Source organism: Lagopus leucura, unplaced genomic scaffold, assembly GCF_019238085.1.
Source record: "Lagopus leucura isolate 7727_CA_CO unplaced genomic scaffold, USGS_WTPT01 Super-Scaffold_806, whole genome shotgun sequence".
NCBI classification, from domain to species: domain Eukaryota; kingdom Metazoa; phylum Chordata; class Aves; order Galliformes; family Phasianidae; genus Lagopus; species Lagopus leucura.
Genome location: NW_024962260.1, coordinates 9,646,736 through 9,662,188, shown reverse-complemented (window position 1 = coordinate 9,662,188; position 15,453 = coordinate 9,646,736). Strand labels below are relative to the sequence as shown.

Sequence of the window (15,453 nt, the reverse complement as noted above, 5' to 3'; positions counted from 1 at the left end):
CCCAGAAGAGAAAAAGATTATTTTTTTTCTCTCTAGGCTGACATTCTTTGTCTGGTAACTACTGAAAAATATTTTCTGCTTTTGCCGTATAAGAGTTTGCTGTCAGCAGTTCCCAACTTTATATTCTCATCTTCACTAATGTTTAATCAGTGCTCACCTCCACCTATACAGAGCATTCCTCTACTCTGCAATATATGTGCATTTGATTCAGATCTACGTAAAATAACAGAGGATGTGAATGAGGCTTACCTTTAAGTCACAGTATGGAAAAGATGTGTTGAGCAGCTCAAGTGAGGGGAATGGCAAGTTTTAAATCTGAACTTTGGTGCTAGTTTTCTGTATATCTCCCAAAGTAAACATTTTCTAAATCAAACACTGCTAAACTTACTTCGTCAGCCAAAATCCTTCCCTTGCCTAGTGATCTCTGCTGGATTGCTTTGTTTGTTGAACTACTTTTATGGCTTTGCAGGCTCATGTTTGAGGAAAATCTTTGAGCAAAAATTGGTGTGTATGTAAAGTTTCACAGTCAAGCATGCACATAAACTTGGCAGTTTAAGACTGGTAGAAACCATGTCACTGCTGTTTTGTGCTAAGATGAGGTTATATTATTAGTTGAACGTCACCTCAAATGTGGTTGAGGCTACTGGATCTGTGAGGCTACTTCTGCACCAGAGGCACAGTGATAGACATCTGCTGTCAACTCAGCAGTGCTGTTCACCAGCTAGGACTCCGGTTAATTTTACTGCAGTATAGGAATTTTCCGTTATTTGTTTTAATGGCAGACTGCCTTATCATCTATAAATATGTCCCGAGTTAGCTTTATGTAAGGTTTTACTGAAGTCCTGTCTGTTTTCATACCACAACAGAATTATTTTACAGTTAAGAAAAAGATCTCTTCAGGATAGATTAAATACAATTCTGAAAATGAAGTCTGCAGTAATAATATCTGGTCATATTAGGTAAAGTTCATACTTTGGTGAAGATTTCCTTTCATTTTTTTTAACGTTTTCTGTGCTGCTAACAATTTTAGGGTAAAAGACTGTCAGGTTTCTATGTGAATTTGTAAGAATTCCACATCATTTTGTTGTTTGAGAGTATAAACTGCTCCATTGTCTGTGAAAAGGCTATCAGACAGCTTGAATAGATGTGTTGAAAATGGTGTTCCTTTACTTGCTTATTTAGATAGTAAATTCTCCAGGACTGATGTCATTATGTGTGTGGGCGAAAACAATAAAAGATCCCCAGCTGGAGCCTCAGTGTATTTCCACAAATCCAATAAACAATGGCAACCAGAAGTATGCTTGACTAATATTTTGATTTTGAGTTCCTCTGTGCTAAAACAAAGCTTAAAGGTGCTGTCTTGAGCTCACGGTTTGAAAGACCTTGTGGTCTCTTCCTCTCTACAGTTGATGCATACTAATATAAGGTATTCTTTTTGGATTACTGTATCAGTATGATGGTATTCCTGTGTGAAACCACAGAAATTTAGCTGCAGCATTTTGAATTTGTGCTATTCTAAAAAAAAGTAGTTTTCTTCATTTGTAAATAAAGCAGCATGTTCACATTGCCCTCACATGAATTCTGCTGTGGTAGTCTTTCTACAGCTGAAGTGATTTTCCTTTTCTGTCAGGCCACGCTCCAAGTGAGAAGGAAAGACTTTTTCCTATGACTTCCAATTCTGTAGCAGCCAAGAAAATTTTCAGAATAGAACACAGTTTACTTGTCTGCTAAAGAGTGAACAACTAGCTAAAAATATGCCCAATAACTACTTGAATTAATACCCTATGCCTTAATGGTTAAGAAGTGTAGGAATATAACAAGCAGGAAATTACCAGAACCATGCAATACAGGAGTAAAAAGAGAATGGTAATATGTGAAAATAATGCATGTTCTAAGGGTCTGGGTGCAGGTCTGCAGACCAGTGGGTAATCAGGATGCGATATAATGAGGGAAGAGAATCCAGAAAAGTAACATGCTACAGATCTATGATTGTCTTACATTCATTTTCCTCAGAAAGCAGCTGAAGACTGATTCCCTAAAACTGTCCATCTCCGTTGCACCAGAGAACCAGCCCAAATCCCCAGCAAATTTTGAAAGGCCTCTCCCTTCTTTAGGATTCTCTGTAAAGATTGCCTAGAATGAAACAGAAGGGGACATGATAGGGACGGCTATCTCTAAGCTGCAACTGTGGTAAAGGGCTGAAGAGAGCTGGTGATTAAGAATGCATAAAAGCAGAAAGACCAGCATCTCTTGGAGAAAAGAAGGCTGTGGGGTGACCTCATTGCAGCCTTTCAATACCTAAAGAGAGCCTACAGAGGGGAGGGGAATCAACTCTTTGAAAGGGTTGATATGTGTAGGACGAGGGGAGATTTAGGTTGGACATCAGGGGGAAATTCTTTACCCAGAGAGGTGAGGTACTGGAACAGGCTGCCCAGAGAGCTTGTGGATGCCCCGTCCTTGGAGGTGTTCAAGGCCAGGTTGGATGTGGCCCTGGGCAGCCTGGTTTAGCATTAAACATGGAGATTGGTGGCCCTGCATGTGGCAGGGGCGTTGGAGATTCATGATCCTTGAGGTCCCTTCCAACCCTGGCCATTCTGTGATTCAGTATAACATTAGTAATATTATATTAGTTTCTTTGGGTGACAAAAAATATTCCCTTTGTAAATCATAGTAAATGGAAGTACAGAAGTTGATTTCTTCATATGGAATTAGGTTCCTGTAATTGCCACCATTTCCTGATTTTTATTTTATTTTGCTCTCTTGTTAGCTCACTCGACGCTTGCCACCCATCAAGGAAGCCAAGCCCAGATTGCAAAAGCTGTTCCGTGACTTCTGGTTGTATTCAGTGCTTATGGGATTTGCTGTGGAAGGATCAGGTAATGTAAATTTGAAGAGAAAAACATTGCCGCTTGTATTTAAACTTCTGATAAGCAGATGAAAACTGTTCTGTTTAGCTGTGAGATTCAACACAGTACAACTTATCCTTGAACCTGACTTTTTTTTTTTTTAAGCTAATACAGCAATTATCTGTTACTTAAGTATTAATGTTGACCACCAAGTTCCTGAAGTGGAAAATGGGGTATGGTATGTATGGGGTACAAAGGGAAAAGAAGTAGAAACTTACTATGCCTTTCGAAGTTTCACTTGGAATCACTTAAATGTGTGTGTTATACTTGGAAACACGAACCACTGTGTTTGTGTTGAAGAGCATAAAAAATTCATTCGAGGAATAGTGTAGAGCTTGGTAATGCTGATTAACCTAGGGAGTATTAATTCTGTTTTTCTCCCTTGTTCCACTTTTCGTTTTTTGTGTTTCAGGTCTCTGGCCAGAGGAATGGTATGAGGGTGTATGTGAAATTGCCACCAAGTCTCCATTACTCACATTTCCTAGCAAAGAACCACTCAGATCTGTTCTTCAGTACAATTCTGCCATGAAGAATGATACTGTGACTTCTGTAAGTATTGGTTTCTTCTATTGCATTTATATTGATTTATTAACCAAGAATTACCGTGTATTTCAAAGGCGGAGTATGCATTTAACCTGCCTCCTCTTAGCAAAAATGCCTTGTTTACGCAGCTCTTTTGACAGCAGTATATAGAAATGTTTTAGATTCTTTTACTGTATGTTCATATATTTTTTTAGGCTGGCAGCTATACTATTTTCATTAGCTGTAGAAATCAAGTCTTTGCAGAGACGGAAGCCTTTTAGTAGATAGTTTCACCCATTCTGTATCAGATGGAGACAACACTTGAACTGTAGGGAGAAAACAAAAAGAAACAGCTTTGGAAGAAAATAACACATTCATTTTTTCTCCTTGTTCAAAGAAATGCATTTTAGTTGAACTTTCTTTTATTCTCTGGCGTGGTACTAGTATACTCTCTCTAGTGTTTGCAGGGTATATGTTTATGTTAGGGCCATTTATGGTAGCAGTGTGTGACGAATTGATTTGCAGCAGCATATAAGAAATCTCTGGCTCCCGAACAATACAGAAGTCTGCATGTGCATATATACCTAATTCTGTAGCATCAAAGCAGTGGTTCCATGAAGTTTCAGAAGCTGAACAATATCAGTATTGATCAAAATTACATTACGTTAATTAGAGGAATTGTATTTCTTCGTGGTCTAATTGCATGGGAACTAGTAGTCATTTTAGCAAGGAGCTTGACTCCAAATTCTGTTTAATTCTGCATACTAGGAATCTGACTTGCTGCGTTTGAGCATGCTGGTCCTAGTCTGCATACAGAGGTATCCTGGCATATTATTTGTGAACATTAAAAAGTAAAAAGACTAATAGCTAAAAGTGAATATTTTCAGAACACAAACTAATATAGCCCTCCCACTTCACATAATTGCATGTATTCATCTCTAGGCTGAATTAAATGAACTGCGGAGTACCATAATAAATCTCTTGGATCCTCCTCCTGAAGTGTCAGCTTTGATCAATAAGTTGGACTTTGCCATGTCTACTTATCTCCTTTCTGTTTACCGTCTGGAGTACATGAGGTATATACATATGTACCGTTCTTCTGATGATTTATTTTTTTTTTAAATTTATGTTTAAGTCAGATTTGCCAGACACTGTGGCAAATGAGAATCAGTAAATTGAATCAAAATATCTGCACTGAAGATTCTGAGACTAAGAATTCATCTGTACAGAAATCATGGTAGGTAAAAGGATGTGATAATATAGCAGAGTCACAAAAATGAGAGCTCCTCTGTATAGGAATTAACAGAAGATGGACAACAGGATTCTTCATGGGAATATCTTACAAATATAACGTATCTCCTGCACGGAGTCCCATCCTTGCATTGCGGAAGGATCAAAATATCTGAAAAATAGTCTATTCTGTGAGATTAATGTAATGTAGATGCTGTGAAAATGTTTTGTTGTTGGTTTTTTTTGTAGTGAGTGGTTTTTTTTTTTTTGCCTCAGTAGTGTGTGTTAGCTTGTACTAATGTGACTTACTGATTTCATGTATTTTATTTCTGTAGACATATATTCATTGCTGCTATGCAAAACATTGTGTAGCTGAAAGCTGAGGTGAAAGTCTAGTAGTAAGGAAAGTAGGTAAAAACTTCCCCATCCTATTTTTACTTTGACAATAGCTGACAATACATACGGTTTTTATCAAAAATATATTGGCTGTATTTTTAGAAACTTTTTTTTTTTTTTTGCTGAGTGATATTTCCATTATACAAATTCAACACAGACAAAACCTATAGAAATGTCAAAGATAGTATATTTTTTGGATTTGTTTGTTTGCAATGCTTTTGTAAGTGCATTATCATCAGGTTTCCTATTCCTAAGGTGTGGAAGTTGTTCTCTTGATGGCAGACATTTTTTTTTTTCCGCTAACGTTAGGGTCCACTTAGTTGAATGTAGAAACAAATGGAAGTATCGCATTTATTAGAAACTTAAAGTTACAATGGAATGAATCATTACTATGATTATGTGGTAACATAATGTATTGTTAGAGTATGTCATTTTGTGTTGATGATGTTTAAATAAAAGAGGAAAAGAAACATGCAAAACTCTTCCTCTCCTAGGGTACTGCGTTCAACTGATCAAGATCGCTTCCAAGTCATGTTTTGCTATTTTGAGGATAAAGCAATTCAGAAAGACAAATCTGGTAAGTTTACTAAGTTGAGATGCATGGAAGCTATCTATAGGTGTGCAAAATTAAACCAAATCCAGCAATTAAAACAAAAAAGGAATCTCATTCACAAGATTGCTTGTTGTTTTGTCCTTGCCAAATATTCTGTCTTAGTTTTGAAACAGCTTGGCTCAATGCTGGCTTGGTAAACACGAATGCTTTTTAACTGTTAAGCATAATGAAAACTCAGTTCTTATCAAACCTGTAACTTCTCTCAATTCTTCAGGAATGATGCAGTGTGTAATAGCTGTTGCTGATAAGGTGTTTGAAGCTTTCCTGACAATGATGGCTGATAAAGTAGGTAACACGGCCTCTGAACTTTAAAATTAATGTGGAAGTTCTCATTCATTTTAAGAGAATGTGCTTGGCTTCATACTTCTCTGGCATGTGTTTTAGCCTAAAACCAAGGAGAATGAAGAAGAGCTGGAGCGACACGCACAGTTCTTACTGGTGAATTTTAACCACATTCACAAGAGGATCAGGAGAGTTGCAGACAAGTACTTATCTGGTCTGGTAGACAAGTGAGTATAGATTTTACTCTGCTGTTCTTTTCACATTGACTGTTTTGTGAATACTCACAATTAAGGAAAACAGATGTGGATTTGGTGGCTGATACTTCTGAAACATCACCTTGTAAAATAACAGGAAACAGTATTTTTAATCCAGTCTCTTAAATTGTCTCTGCTTAGCATTCCCATGGATGGAGCAAAGCGCCCATGAAATAACTGCAAAAAATATTCCATCTTTTTTCATGGAATAACTTAAGCTTTACTTTGCTTTTTAGAGAGATTTTAAGCATGTATTGAGCCAGCTAGTTGTGAGCCGAGGCAAACTTTGTGATTTCTATAGAGTATGAGTTCACCTAGCACGCTATGAGGAGCTCCATTTCTTGATAAAATAATTTCCTTCCAATCCTGTCTTGCTGTAGATTTCCTCACTTGCTGTGGAGCGGAACTGTGCTGAAGACTATGCTTGACATTCTGCAGACATTATCACTGTCTCTTAGTGCAGTAAGTTTCTTTTATAATGATGCAGTGATGTTATTAGGAATACAAGATGCATGTTTCCTTTTTTTTTTTTTTTTTACTTTTATAGAACTGAACGTTTTCCTTTGTTTTGCTGTTATATGGCATTTCATTGTCCTTGCAAGTTATCAGATACTTGGAAAATCAAATTTTGTAGTAAAGAAAACAGTATTAGCCAATTTGGGATAGTTTAACTATCTCGTTTTGCATAAAAATTTGTTGATGCTTTGTTTTGTTTTTGAATGATGAAGGTTGTCAGCATGTACAATTTCCAGTGTATTTTTTGTATTTAGTGCCTATTACTGATCTGTAATATTCCAGTTGCTACCTACTGATATTTTTAAGGATGGAAATACTTTATTAAGTTTTATTTTCATGCTGAATTTTCAGAAGATTTTTGGAATTCTGGAGTTAAATGTACTGAAAACCTTACTGGAATAAAAACCATCTCTTAGATCTGTTCAGATTTACTCCGGGAGCAGTTATTTAGGAAGAGTGATGTCTATAATATTCAAGTTAAGTGATTATGTATTTTATTTTGAGAACTGATTATTGTTTTTGATTAGGATATTCACAAGGACCAACCATACTATGACATTCCTGATGCTCCATATAGAATAACTGTCCCTGACACACATGAAGCCAGAGAGGTAGGTAGCACTTGATTTTCTTTGTCTCAGATGTGAGTTACTCTGAGCTACTTTAAAAGGACAATAAATCTGTGGGTAAAGTTCTCTATTGCTATCAGACACATCTTAGTACCCATGTTACTTATTACACCATTAAAACCAGTGCTTCTTGTTCAATATCCTGTAATTCATTGTTGTTGCTTTGTTATTCTAGAGTATAGTCAAAGACTTTGCTGCACGCTGTGGGATGATTCTGCAAGAGGCAATGAAGTGGGCTCCTTCTGTTACAAAATCTCATCTACAGGTAATGAGCCTGTTCCTGTGAGAGATTTTGATCATCGTAGATCTTCAAAATTAGAATTAAGTTGTGTTGTTTTCTTTACTTTCTCAGACTGTTCAAACTTCATTCTAAATTTTGTCTCACTAAAATTTTCCTTATTTTATTGCAGAGAACAACTAGAATTGTTGGTTGTTTTGATCTAAACTTGAGTATCTTTAACATGACAGGTTTGAAAACAGTTGGTCATTCCACAGAATCACAGAATCACCCGGGTTGGAAGGGACCCCAAGGATCATGTAGTTCCAACCCCCCTGCCTAGCAGGGCCACCAAACATACACATTCAGATCAGGTTGCCCAGGACCCCGTCCAACCTGGCCTTAAACACGTCCAAGGACGGGGCATCCACAACCTCCCTGGGCAGCCCGTTCCAGGGCCTAACCACTCTCCTAGTAAAGAACTTCCCCCTAACATCCAACCTAAATCTTCCCTCCTTCAACTTAAAACCATTTCCCCTAGTCCTGCTGTTAATGGAGGTTCCACTGAGATTTGAACTCGGATTGCTGGATTCAGAGTCCAGAGTAATTCCAGACTTAATTCAGAGATAAAAATTTGTTATAATTCTGTCTACCAAAGATTAGGTAGCTTAAAATACCAGCTGGACTGAAATGAATAGTTAGGTTATAAGTCTTATTTCTTGGGAGCATGTTTTTTTCATTCTTGCTGTTTATTTTTCAGTTAAAGAAATAAAAACATTGCATATGAATCTATGGCAAACTGTAGATGTTAACTAAGCATGGATGTAGTAGATACTTGCATATGTTAGAGTTCAGTAGAAAGTGGTAAAAAAAAAAAACCACTATCAACTTAGCAAAAACTTTTTATGATGTTTACATAAAGTGTTTTATTTATTAATACAAGAAGTCTCACTACAGTATAATGGAGTTCTCTTTTTGTTAAATAGTAGAAGAAGACATGCAGTCCAGATTAGACCAATGTTATGACTATCCAGAAGTGTAAACAGAATTTCTGGGATGGCTCAAGACTGATCCAAAGCACTTGATTTTGTAGGGTTTTTTGTGAAAACTGATTCTATTTAAGAAGAATCTCAGATTTGAAGTGTTACCTTGTTCACGTAATCATTTTACAAAATGAAACAACTCCTTCTCTTTGCAAATTTAGGATGAGGCTTTTTTTTGCTGGCGAGCAGTACCTACAAGAGGTAGTCTACTTGTCCTCTCATACATCTGAAATTAAGCTTTCTTCAGTTATACTGTGTTAGCCTGTGAGCTGCCTTGTTTTGAAAAGCACAGTAGTTTTCTAACAAATGTTTTTTGATGCATCAGGAGTACCTAAACAAACATCAGAACTGGGTATCAGGATTGTCCCAGCACACAGGACTGGCTATGGCTACAGAAAGTGTTCTTCACTTTGCTGGGTACAACAGAGAAAACACCACTTTGGGCGTGAGTATTTGCTTGTTTGTGTAGCAGTCATGTTAATTTTATGACGTGAAGTTTAGACAGATATTATAGAGCCTCTAAATCATATTTGACATAACATATGAAAATTACTCAGATGTCTCATTTCTTTCCATCTCAAGTCAGAGTATCTTCCAGTCAGTTACATGAGTTACTAAGAAGTAGGCTGCTAACAAGCAAAGAAAGTAAAACTGTATCTATTTCTTCTAAAGAAACATTTAGGGATGATATTTGTTAGTTTGAAAATAAAATCTTTATGTAACGCTGAAATGCTTTTTAGAATAGAATGTTCATTTGCTCTAATGCATTGTAGGTTCACTCAACATATGCTTTCACATTGCGTATTTCATTCAGTTTTATGTAGTTTGTCTTTTGTCTGTTCTGTAATCAGCCAGCTTGTTTTCTAGCAGCAGCTCTGAAACTTTCCTCATTCTAAGCTTTAGCAGGATTTTCTTTTGCATTCCCTCTTTACTGTCATCCTTCTAGCTAATACTAGTCACTACATGTAGATAGGATAAAGAATTCCCGCAGGATGTAGGAATGCTGTGACATAGTTCTGTGAAGAGGGAAAGTTAAAAAACTTAGGATCAAGAGTGTGCTGGAAGAAACTTTAAAACTACAAAGGAAATAATAGGAAAGGCTTCTTCATGTTCACACTTGTTTTGATTGACTTGTCTACATGAACTGCGTGGAAAAAAATATAAGGATTGAGTGACAGAAGACTGTCAGATTATAGAATTTCATTACATTTTTCATGCTTTTTTATCTTTCAAAAAGTTCATGTGTGTAAATTTGGAAAAATTTCTAACTGTAAACATGTAACTAATGCACATGTTGCTTGTTTCATGTGTATCCATTCTGGTATTTTTGTATCTCGTAGTCCTGATACTATTCTGATTATAAGCACAAAGGAAACTAAGCTTAAAATGTAGATAAAGGTGTGAAAGGAAAAAAGATAATTGATTAGATGTGAACAATATAAATAGCTGTATATGATTTGGTCATAGGCAACTCAGCTAACTGAAAGACCTACTTGTGTGAAGAAGGACTATTCCAACTTCATGGCTTCTCTTAATTTGCGTAACCGCTATGCAGGGGAGGTAAGTACACACTATTAGACAGTGTGTGGAGTGTTCACCAGGTCTGGTGTCAGGACATTCTGATTTCCAGCCTACATTATTCTGTGATTTTAGGTTCTTTTAAGCGTGGACTCTAAAGTTAAATTCCTTCAAGACTGAAGAGTATAATTTTCCTAGGTTATTAAGTAGCTTTTTTGCTGTTGATCACAGAATCACAGAATGGCCAGGGTTGGAAGGGACCTCAAGGATCATGAAGCTCCAACCACCTCCTGCGACATGCAGGGCCACCAACCTCCCCATTTAATACTAGACCAGGCTGCCCAAGGCCCCATCCAACCTGGCCTTGAACACCCCCAGGGATGGGCAGGACGTCAACAGCCTCTCTAAGTAGCCTGATCCATCACCTCACCACTCTCATAGTAAAGAGCTTCCCCCTGACATCCGACCTAAATCCTACCTCCTTCAATTTGTCCTGCGGTTATTTACCCTTTCAAAGAGTTAATTCGCCCTCCTGTTTGTAGGCTCCCTTTAGGTTCTGAAAGGCTGTAATGAGGTCACCCCACAGCCTTCTCTTCTCCAGCCTGAACAAGCCCAGCTCCCTCAGCCTGTCTTCGTAGGGGAGGTGCTCCAGCCTCTCATCATCTCTGTGGCTCTCCTCTGGACCCTCTCCAACAGCTCCCTGTCTTTCTTGTACTGGGGATTCCAGACCTGGACACAGTACTCCAGATAGGGCCTCACAAGAGCCGAGTAGAGGGGAACAATCACCTCCCTGTCGCTGCTGGCCACCCCTCTTCTGTTGGAGCCCAGGATACCATTTGCTTTCCAAGGTGCAAAAGCACACTGCTGGCTCATGTTAAGTTCTTCATCCCCCAGCACCCCCAGGTCCTTCTCTGCAGGGCTGCTCTCAAAGGCTGCTCCTAGTCTGTAAGGATGCCTGGGATTCCTCCAGTCCTAGTACAAAACCTTGCACTTTGCTGTGTTGAACCTCATTAAGTTCACCCAGGCCCACCTTTTCAACCTGTTGAGGTCCCTCTGAATGGCACCCCTTCCTTCCACTGTGTCAACCGCACCACTCAGCTTGGTGTCATCAGCAAACTTGCTGAGGGTTCCTCACTCAATTCCATCACTGATAAAGATGTTGAAGAGCACTGGTCCCAAGACAGACTCCTGGGAGACAATACTCATTACCAGCCTTCATCTGGACACAGAACCATTGATCACTGCCCTTTGTCTGCAGCCTTTCAAATAACTTGTTATCCACCAGGTGGCCCACCCATCAAATCCACATCTTTCCAATTCGGAGATAAGGATTTAGTGAGGGACCATGTCGAAGGCCTTGCTTGAGTCCAGGAAAATGACATCGGTCATCTTTCTGTTGTCCCCCAATACCGTCACTACATTGAAGAAGGCCACTTCATCTTGTATCAAATTCTTAAATTACAGGCAAAGCTAAGGTGCTTGGCAAAATACAATTAAAAGAGATCTGTTTGTATTGAGTTTCTTTACTCAGCATATGACCAGTACCAAACTAGACTCCTAGAAGTATTGTTCTTCATTTAAAGCCTCATTATATTTTTCAGGTGTCTGGAATGATTCAGTTCTCAAATGCTACAGGACGAACATCTGACCTGAATAAACTGATGGTCAAAGAGCTGAACAATGCTCTTGAATCAGGCCAGACTGAATTCTACACGCAGGCCATGTTTAAGTTGACTGCGCTATTAATAAGCAGCAAAGGTAATGAAAACCGAGTGGACTTCTGCGTTCTGGATGTGAATGCCACATGTAGTAAACACAGAAGGTATCTGCATACTAACTCTGTATGCATCAACTTGAAGTGAAACTGTTATCAGTTGGCTTGTATTGGGGAAAATGCTCTTAAACTTGAACCTTCTTATCAGCTGTTTTTATGCCGATTATGCTCTTATTTATTCTGCCGTGGAAATGTGTTTGAATGTTTGCTTTCAGACTGTGATCCCCAGCTTCTTCATCATCTGTGCTGGGGACCTTTGCAAATGTTCAACGAACATGGTATGGAAACAGCAATTGCTTGCTGGGAGTGGCTGCTTGCTGCCAAGAATGGAATAGAAGTGCCGGTAGGAAGCAATTTAAGTACTCTTTCTCTGTCCCTGCAAGCGGGAAGGGAAAGAAGAATATATCGAGAGATTCACAGTTGTTCTGAATCCATGTAAAATAAGAATAGTAAATGCATTGTTAAACACTTTAACCTGCCAGGAAGTTTCTCTTGATGTATTGTTGGGAATCTGAACACCCTCACTATGTGGACTGTGGGAAATGGATGCTTCTTAGCAGCAGGGATGATAAAGCAAATAAAGGCTGTTAGGATCTCAGCTAGACAACTTACTTTGCTGCTTGAGGTACCTGTGTTTCTCATGAATTAGATCCTGAACTACTGCAATTTATAGAATGATATTTTAAAACAGTCATTAATATCTCTGCTCATCATTTAGTGCCTCTGGTACTTGGCATTATTCCCTTGCATAAAAAATAGGCTTGTAAAAGTTATAATCCTATAGCAGGATGTAGTAACTTTTAGCAGAAAAAGGACAGCACCATGTGCTACTGATAGTTTGGCATCCTCAACGAAATACAGCACTTGTCTGCTGTTGCCCTTGGTATTTCTGTTATTAACTGAACTTCAGAACAGAAGTAGTCTGTTGTTGTTGTGTACCTTGTGGAGAAATATTGTGCTTTCCATACAAGAAGATGCTTTTCAATCTTATAATCTTGCTTTTGCAGTTCATGCGGGAAATGGCAGGAGCCTGGCAAATGACAGTAGAGCAGAAAGTTGGCTTGTTTTCTGCTGAGCAGAAAGAAGCAGATCCATTAGCAGCCTCAGAGGAAAGCCAGCCAAGACCTTGTCCGCCAGAAGTCACTCCACATTACATCTGGATAGAGGTGTGTATTTCTGGAATGTCCCCCCTATGATGATGTTGGAATAGTGCTGTGATTAAGCCATTCTGTACTGTTTGTTCTTGTGATTTGGAGAGCTAGTGGAATCACGATGGTAGTCCCTTTGTCTCAAAGCTCAGAGACATGCTCTTTTTACAGGAGCGTGATGGTTATGAAAGCGTCTGAAACAGAAGAAACTGGTTTGTTTGATTTTTAAGATTGAAAATAAAATTGAAGGATGCATAGCATCTCTGTCTCTTTCTCAGTTTCTGGTGCAGAGATTTGAAATAGCCAAGTACTGCAGTTCTGACCAAATACAGATCTTCTCCAGCCTGCTCCAGCGATCTCTTTCCTTGAACATTGGAGGGGCAAAAGGCAGTTTGAATCGGCATGTGGCAGCAATTGGACCCCGTTTCAAGTGAGCAGGGTTTCTTTTCCTTGGTTGCAGTAGCATGGTTATGAGATATGGGACAAAATAACTAAGTGCAAACTGTTTGTTTTGTCATTGGCTTCAAGTGGTGAAAATTCTTTAAAAATCCTGGAATTATGCAGAGCTGAAGTTCTGTTTTCAAAGTAGAAGTGTTAACTTTATTTTGAAAGTCAGTTCTGGTGCTTCAGAAAACTTTGAGATAATTTTATATAGTGAATCATTGGCATCAGGAATCAGTTCTGTGTATCAGTTAGCAATAATTCTGCTCTATCAATCAGTTTCTCTTCTGTGACTTGAAGGCTTCAACTGTGTGGTTCAGTCAACACAGCTTTAGGAACAGGCTGATGATAAAAGAATGTTCCAAGAGCTCTGAAACAGGCACTTCTCAACAAGTTGAACAGAATTATAGATATAGTATTGCTTTTATTATGGTTTGTATGGTGTTGCTTTAATCATTGTTTTGGGAACATCAGGGTTTTCATTCTCTTGAATGTATTAGGTTGCTGACATTGGGGTTGTCTTTGCTGCATGCTGACGTGGTTCCAAATGCAACTATTCGAAATGTTTTGAGAGAGAAGATTTATTCAACTGCCTTTGATTATTTCAGGTACTGTCTTATTTGCTACTACTCACTGAATGTGCATGTGTAACATTTCCTAACAAATTCAAGTTCAAAAACAAGTTCAAAGCACAAGCTGTTTTTCTCTAGCAATTTAACTTCCTTTCCTTTTCTTTGTTCATTCTAGTGAAGGCTTTTGTTTGTGATTCTTTGTGGCTCATAAACCATCTTGATTTTTAGACAGAATTTGTATTTTTTTTTAGTATATGTGGTTTTTAATGTATTATCTTCAGGAATGTTGCAGTTGTTGTTTTCTTTTTCTCTTTCTGTTCTTTTTTTGGAGTTCATTCAGTGCTCAAAACTATACCTAGATGTTAGATGTACAGAACTGCTATTACAGAACATGTGGCTGAAATACTGTTTTCAGAAATCATTTTGAGAGTACAAGCACCCAAGATTTGACATGAACACAGCAGAACATAATGTAGTAATAGGACTGTCTGACAATGTGAGGAAACCATAGCATTAAATCATAATATTAAATTTCAAATGAATCCAAGATGCTGACAGGCTACCACCTTAATTCTCAATTATAATGGAAAGCTTCAGGCAGACAGAATGAAGAAATAAGAATAAAATACAGTATAACATTTGGTCTCATCTCTTTTAGACTGTGGTCAAAAGGAGGGAAAAAAAAATGTTTTTTTGTTTGTTTGCTTTTTTTAATACATTTAACATTCTTTGTATGATTTTCTTGAGTTGCCCATCGAAGTTCCCTACGCAGGGGGAAAAAAGGCTTCGTGAGGACATCAGCATATTGATCAAGTTTTGGACAGCGATGTTCTCAGACAAAAAGTATCTCACAGCAAGCCAACTTGTGCCACCTGGTGAGATCCTTCATCTGCAGTTTCAAAAGCCCTTTTTTTTTTTTTTTTTTTTTTTTATTTGATTACATTCTATATCAGATCTGTGTTCTGTTGTTAGATAATCAAGACACCAGGAGCAACCTGGACATCAATGTTGGGTCTCGGCAGCAGGCTACGCAAGGATGGATAAATACCTACCCTCTGTCCAGTGGCATGTCAACCATATCTAAAAAATCAGGTATCTTTTAAACTGTAACCAGCTGATTATATCCAACTTTGCAATATATTTTATATGTTGATCTTGTCTCCAGGCAATATTCAACATTAGGCTAGCGTTCTCCTGGCAGGGTATTTGATTATCAATGCCAAATTGTGGGGGTGTTTTAAAAAAAAAAAAAAAAAAAAAAAAAAATCCAAATTATGCCACTTAGAGCAAGCACCATGAGTAGCTGCATTGCTGACTTTCTGAGATCATTCAAATGTAAATTTACAATCGTCTTACGGTGATTCAGTTCTTAAATGTATAAGTTGCAAGGTG

General features: G+C 38.1%; 2 protein-coding genes across 6 annotated transcripts in view; one reads left to right on the top strand and one right to left on the bottom strand.

Moving 5' to 3' along the window:
- Nucleotides 1-350, bottom strand: part of SERPIND1 (serpin family D member 1) — an 8,593-nt gene extending 8,243 nt beyond the window's left edge. Inside the window, exon 1 of the mRNA XM_042865792.1 lies at nucleotides 250-350. The gene's annotated coding sequence lies outside the window, so the exon portion shown is untranslated. The remainder of the gene's footprint in view (nucleotides 1-249) is intronic.
- PI4KA (phosphatidylinositol 4-kinase alpha) overlaps nucleotides 1-15,453 on the top strand; it is a 59,311-nt gene that overhangs the window by 30,210 nt on the left and 13,648 nt on the right. For all 5 annotated transcript variants that reach the window (XM_042865789.1, XM_042865787.1, XM_042865788.1 and 2 more), the window contains exons 20-37: nucleotides 2,768-2,876; nucleotides 3,319-3,455; nucleotides 4,371-4,504; nucleotides 5,549-5,631; nucleotides 5,882-5,952; nucleotides 6,052-6,176; nucleotides 6,584-6,665; nucleotides 7,247-7,330; nucleotides 7,524-7,613; nucleotides 8,934-9,053; nucleotides 10,076-10,168; nucleotides 11,728-11,884; nucleotides 12,116-12,243; nucleotides 12,908-13,066; nucleotides 13,327-13,478; nucleotides 13,990-14,097; nucleotides 14,809-14,936; nucleotides 15,034-15,153. In XM_042865789.1, the coding sequence (XP_042721723.1) occupies nucleotides 2,768-2,876; nucleotides 3,319-3,455; nucleotides 4,371-4,504; nucleotides 5,549-5,631; nucleotides 5,882-5,952; nucleotides 6,052-6,176; nucleotides 6,584-6,665; nucleotides 7,247-7,330; nucleotides 7,524-7,613; nucleotides 8,934-9,053; nucleotides 10,076-10,168; nucleotides 11,728-11,884; nucleotides 12,116-12,243; nucleotides 12,908-13,066; nucleotides 13,327-13,478; nucleotides 13,990-14,097; nucleotides 14,809-14,936; nucleotides 15,034-15,153 (2,080 nt within the window). The remainder of the gene's footprint in view (nucleotides 1-2,767; nucleotides 2,877-3,318; nucleotides 3,456-4,370; nucleotides 4,505-5,548; nucleotides 5,632-5,881; nucleotides 5,953-6,051; nucleotides 6,177-6,583; nucleotides 6,666-7,246; nucleotides 7,331-7,523; nucleotides 7,614-8,933; nucleotides 9,054-10,075; nucleotides 10,169-11,727; nucleotides 11,885-12,115; nucleotides 12,244-12,907; nucleotides 13,067-13,326; nucleotides 13,479-13,989; nucleotides 14,098-14,808; nucleotides 14,937-15,033; nucleotides 15,154-15,453) is intronic.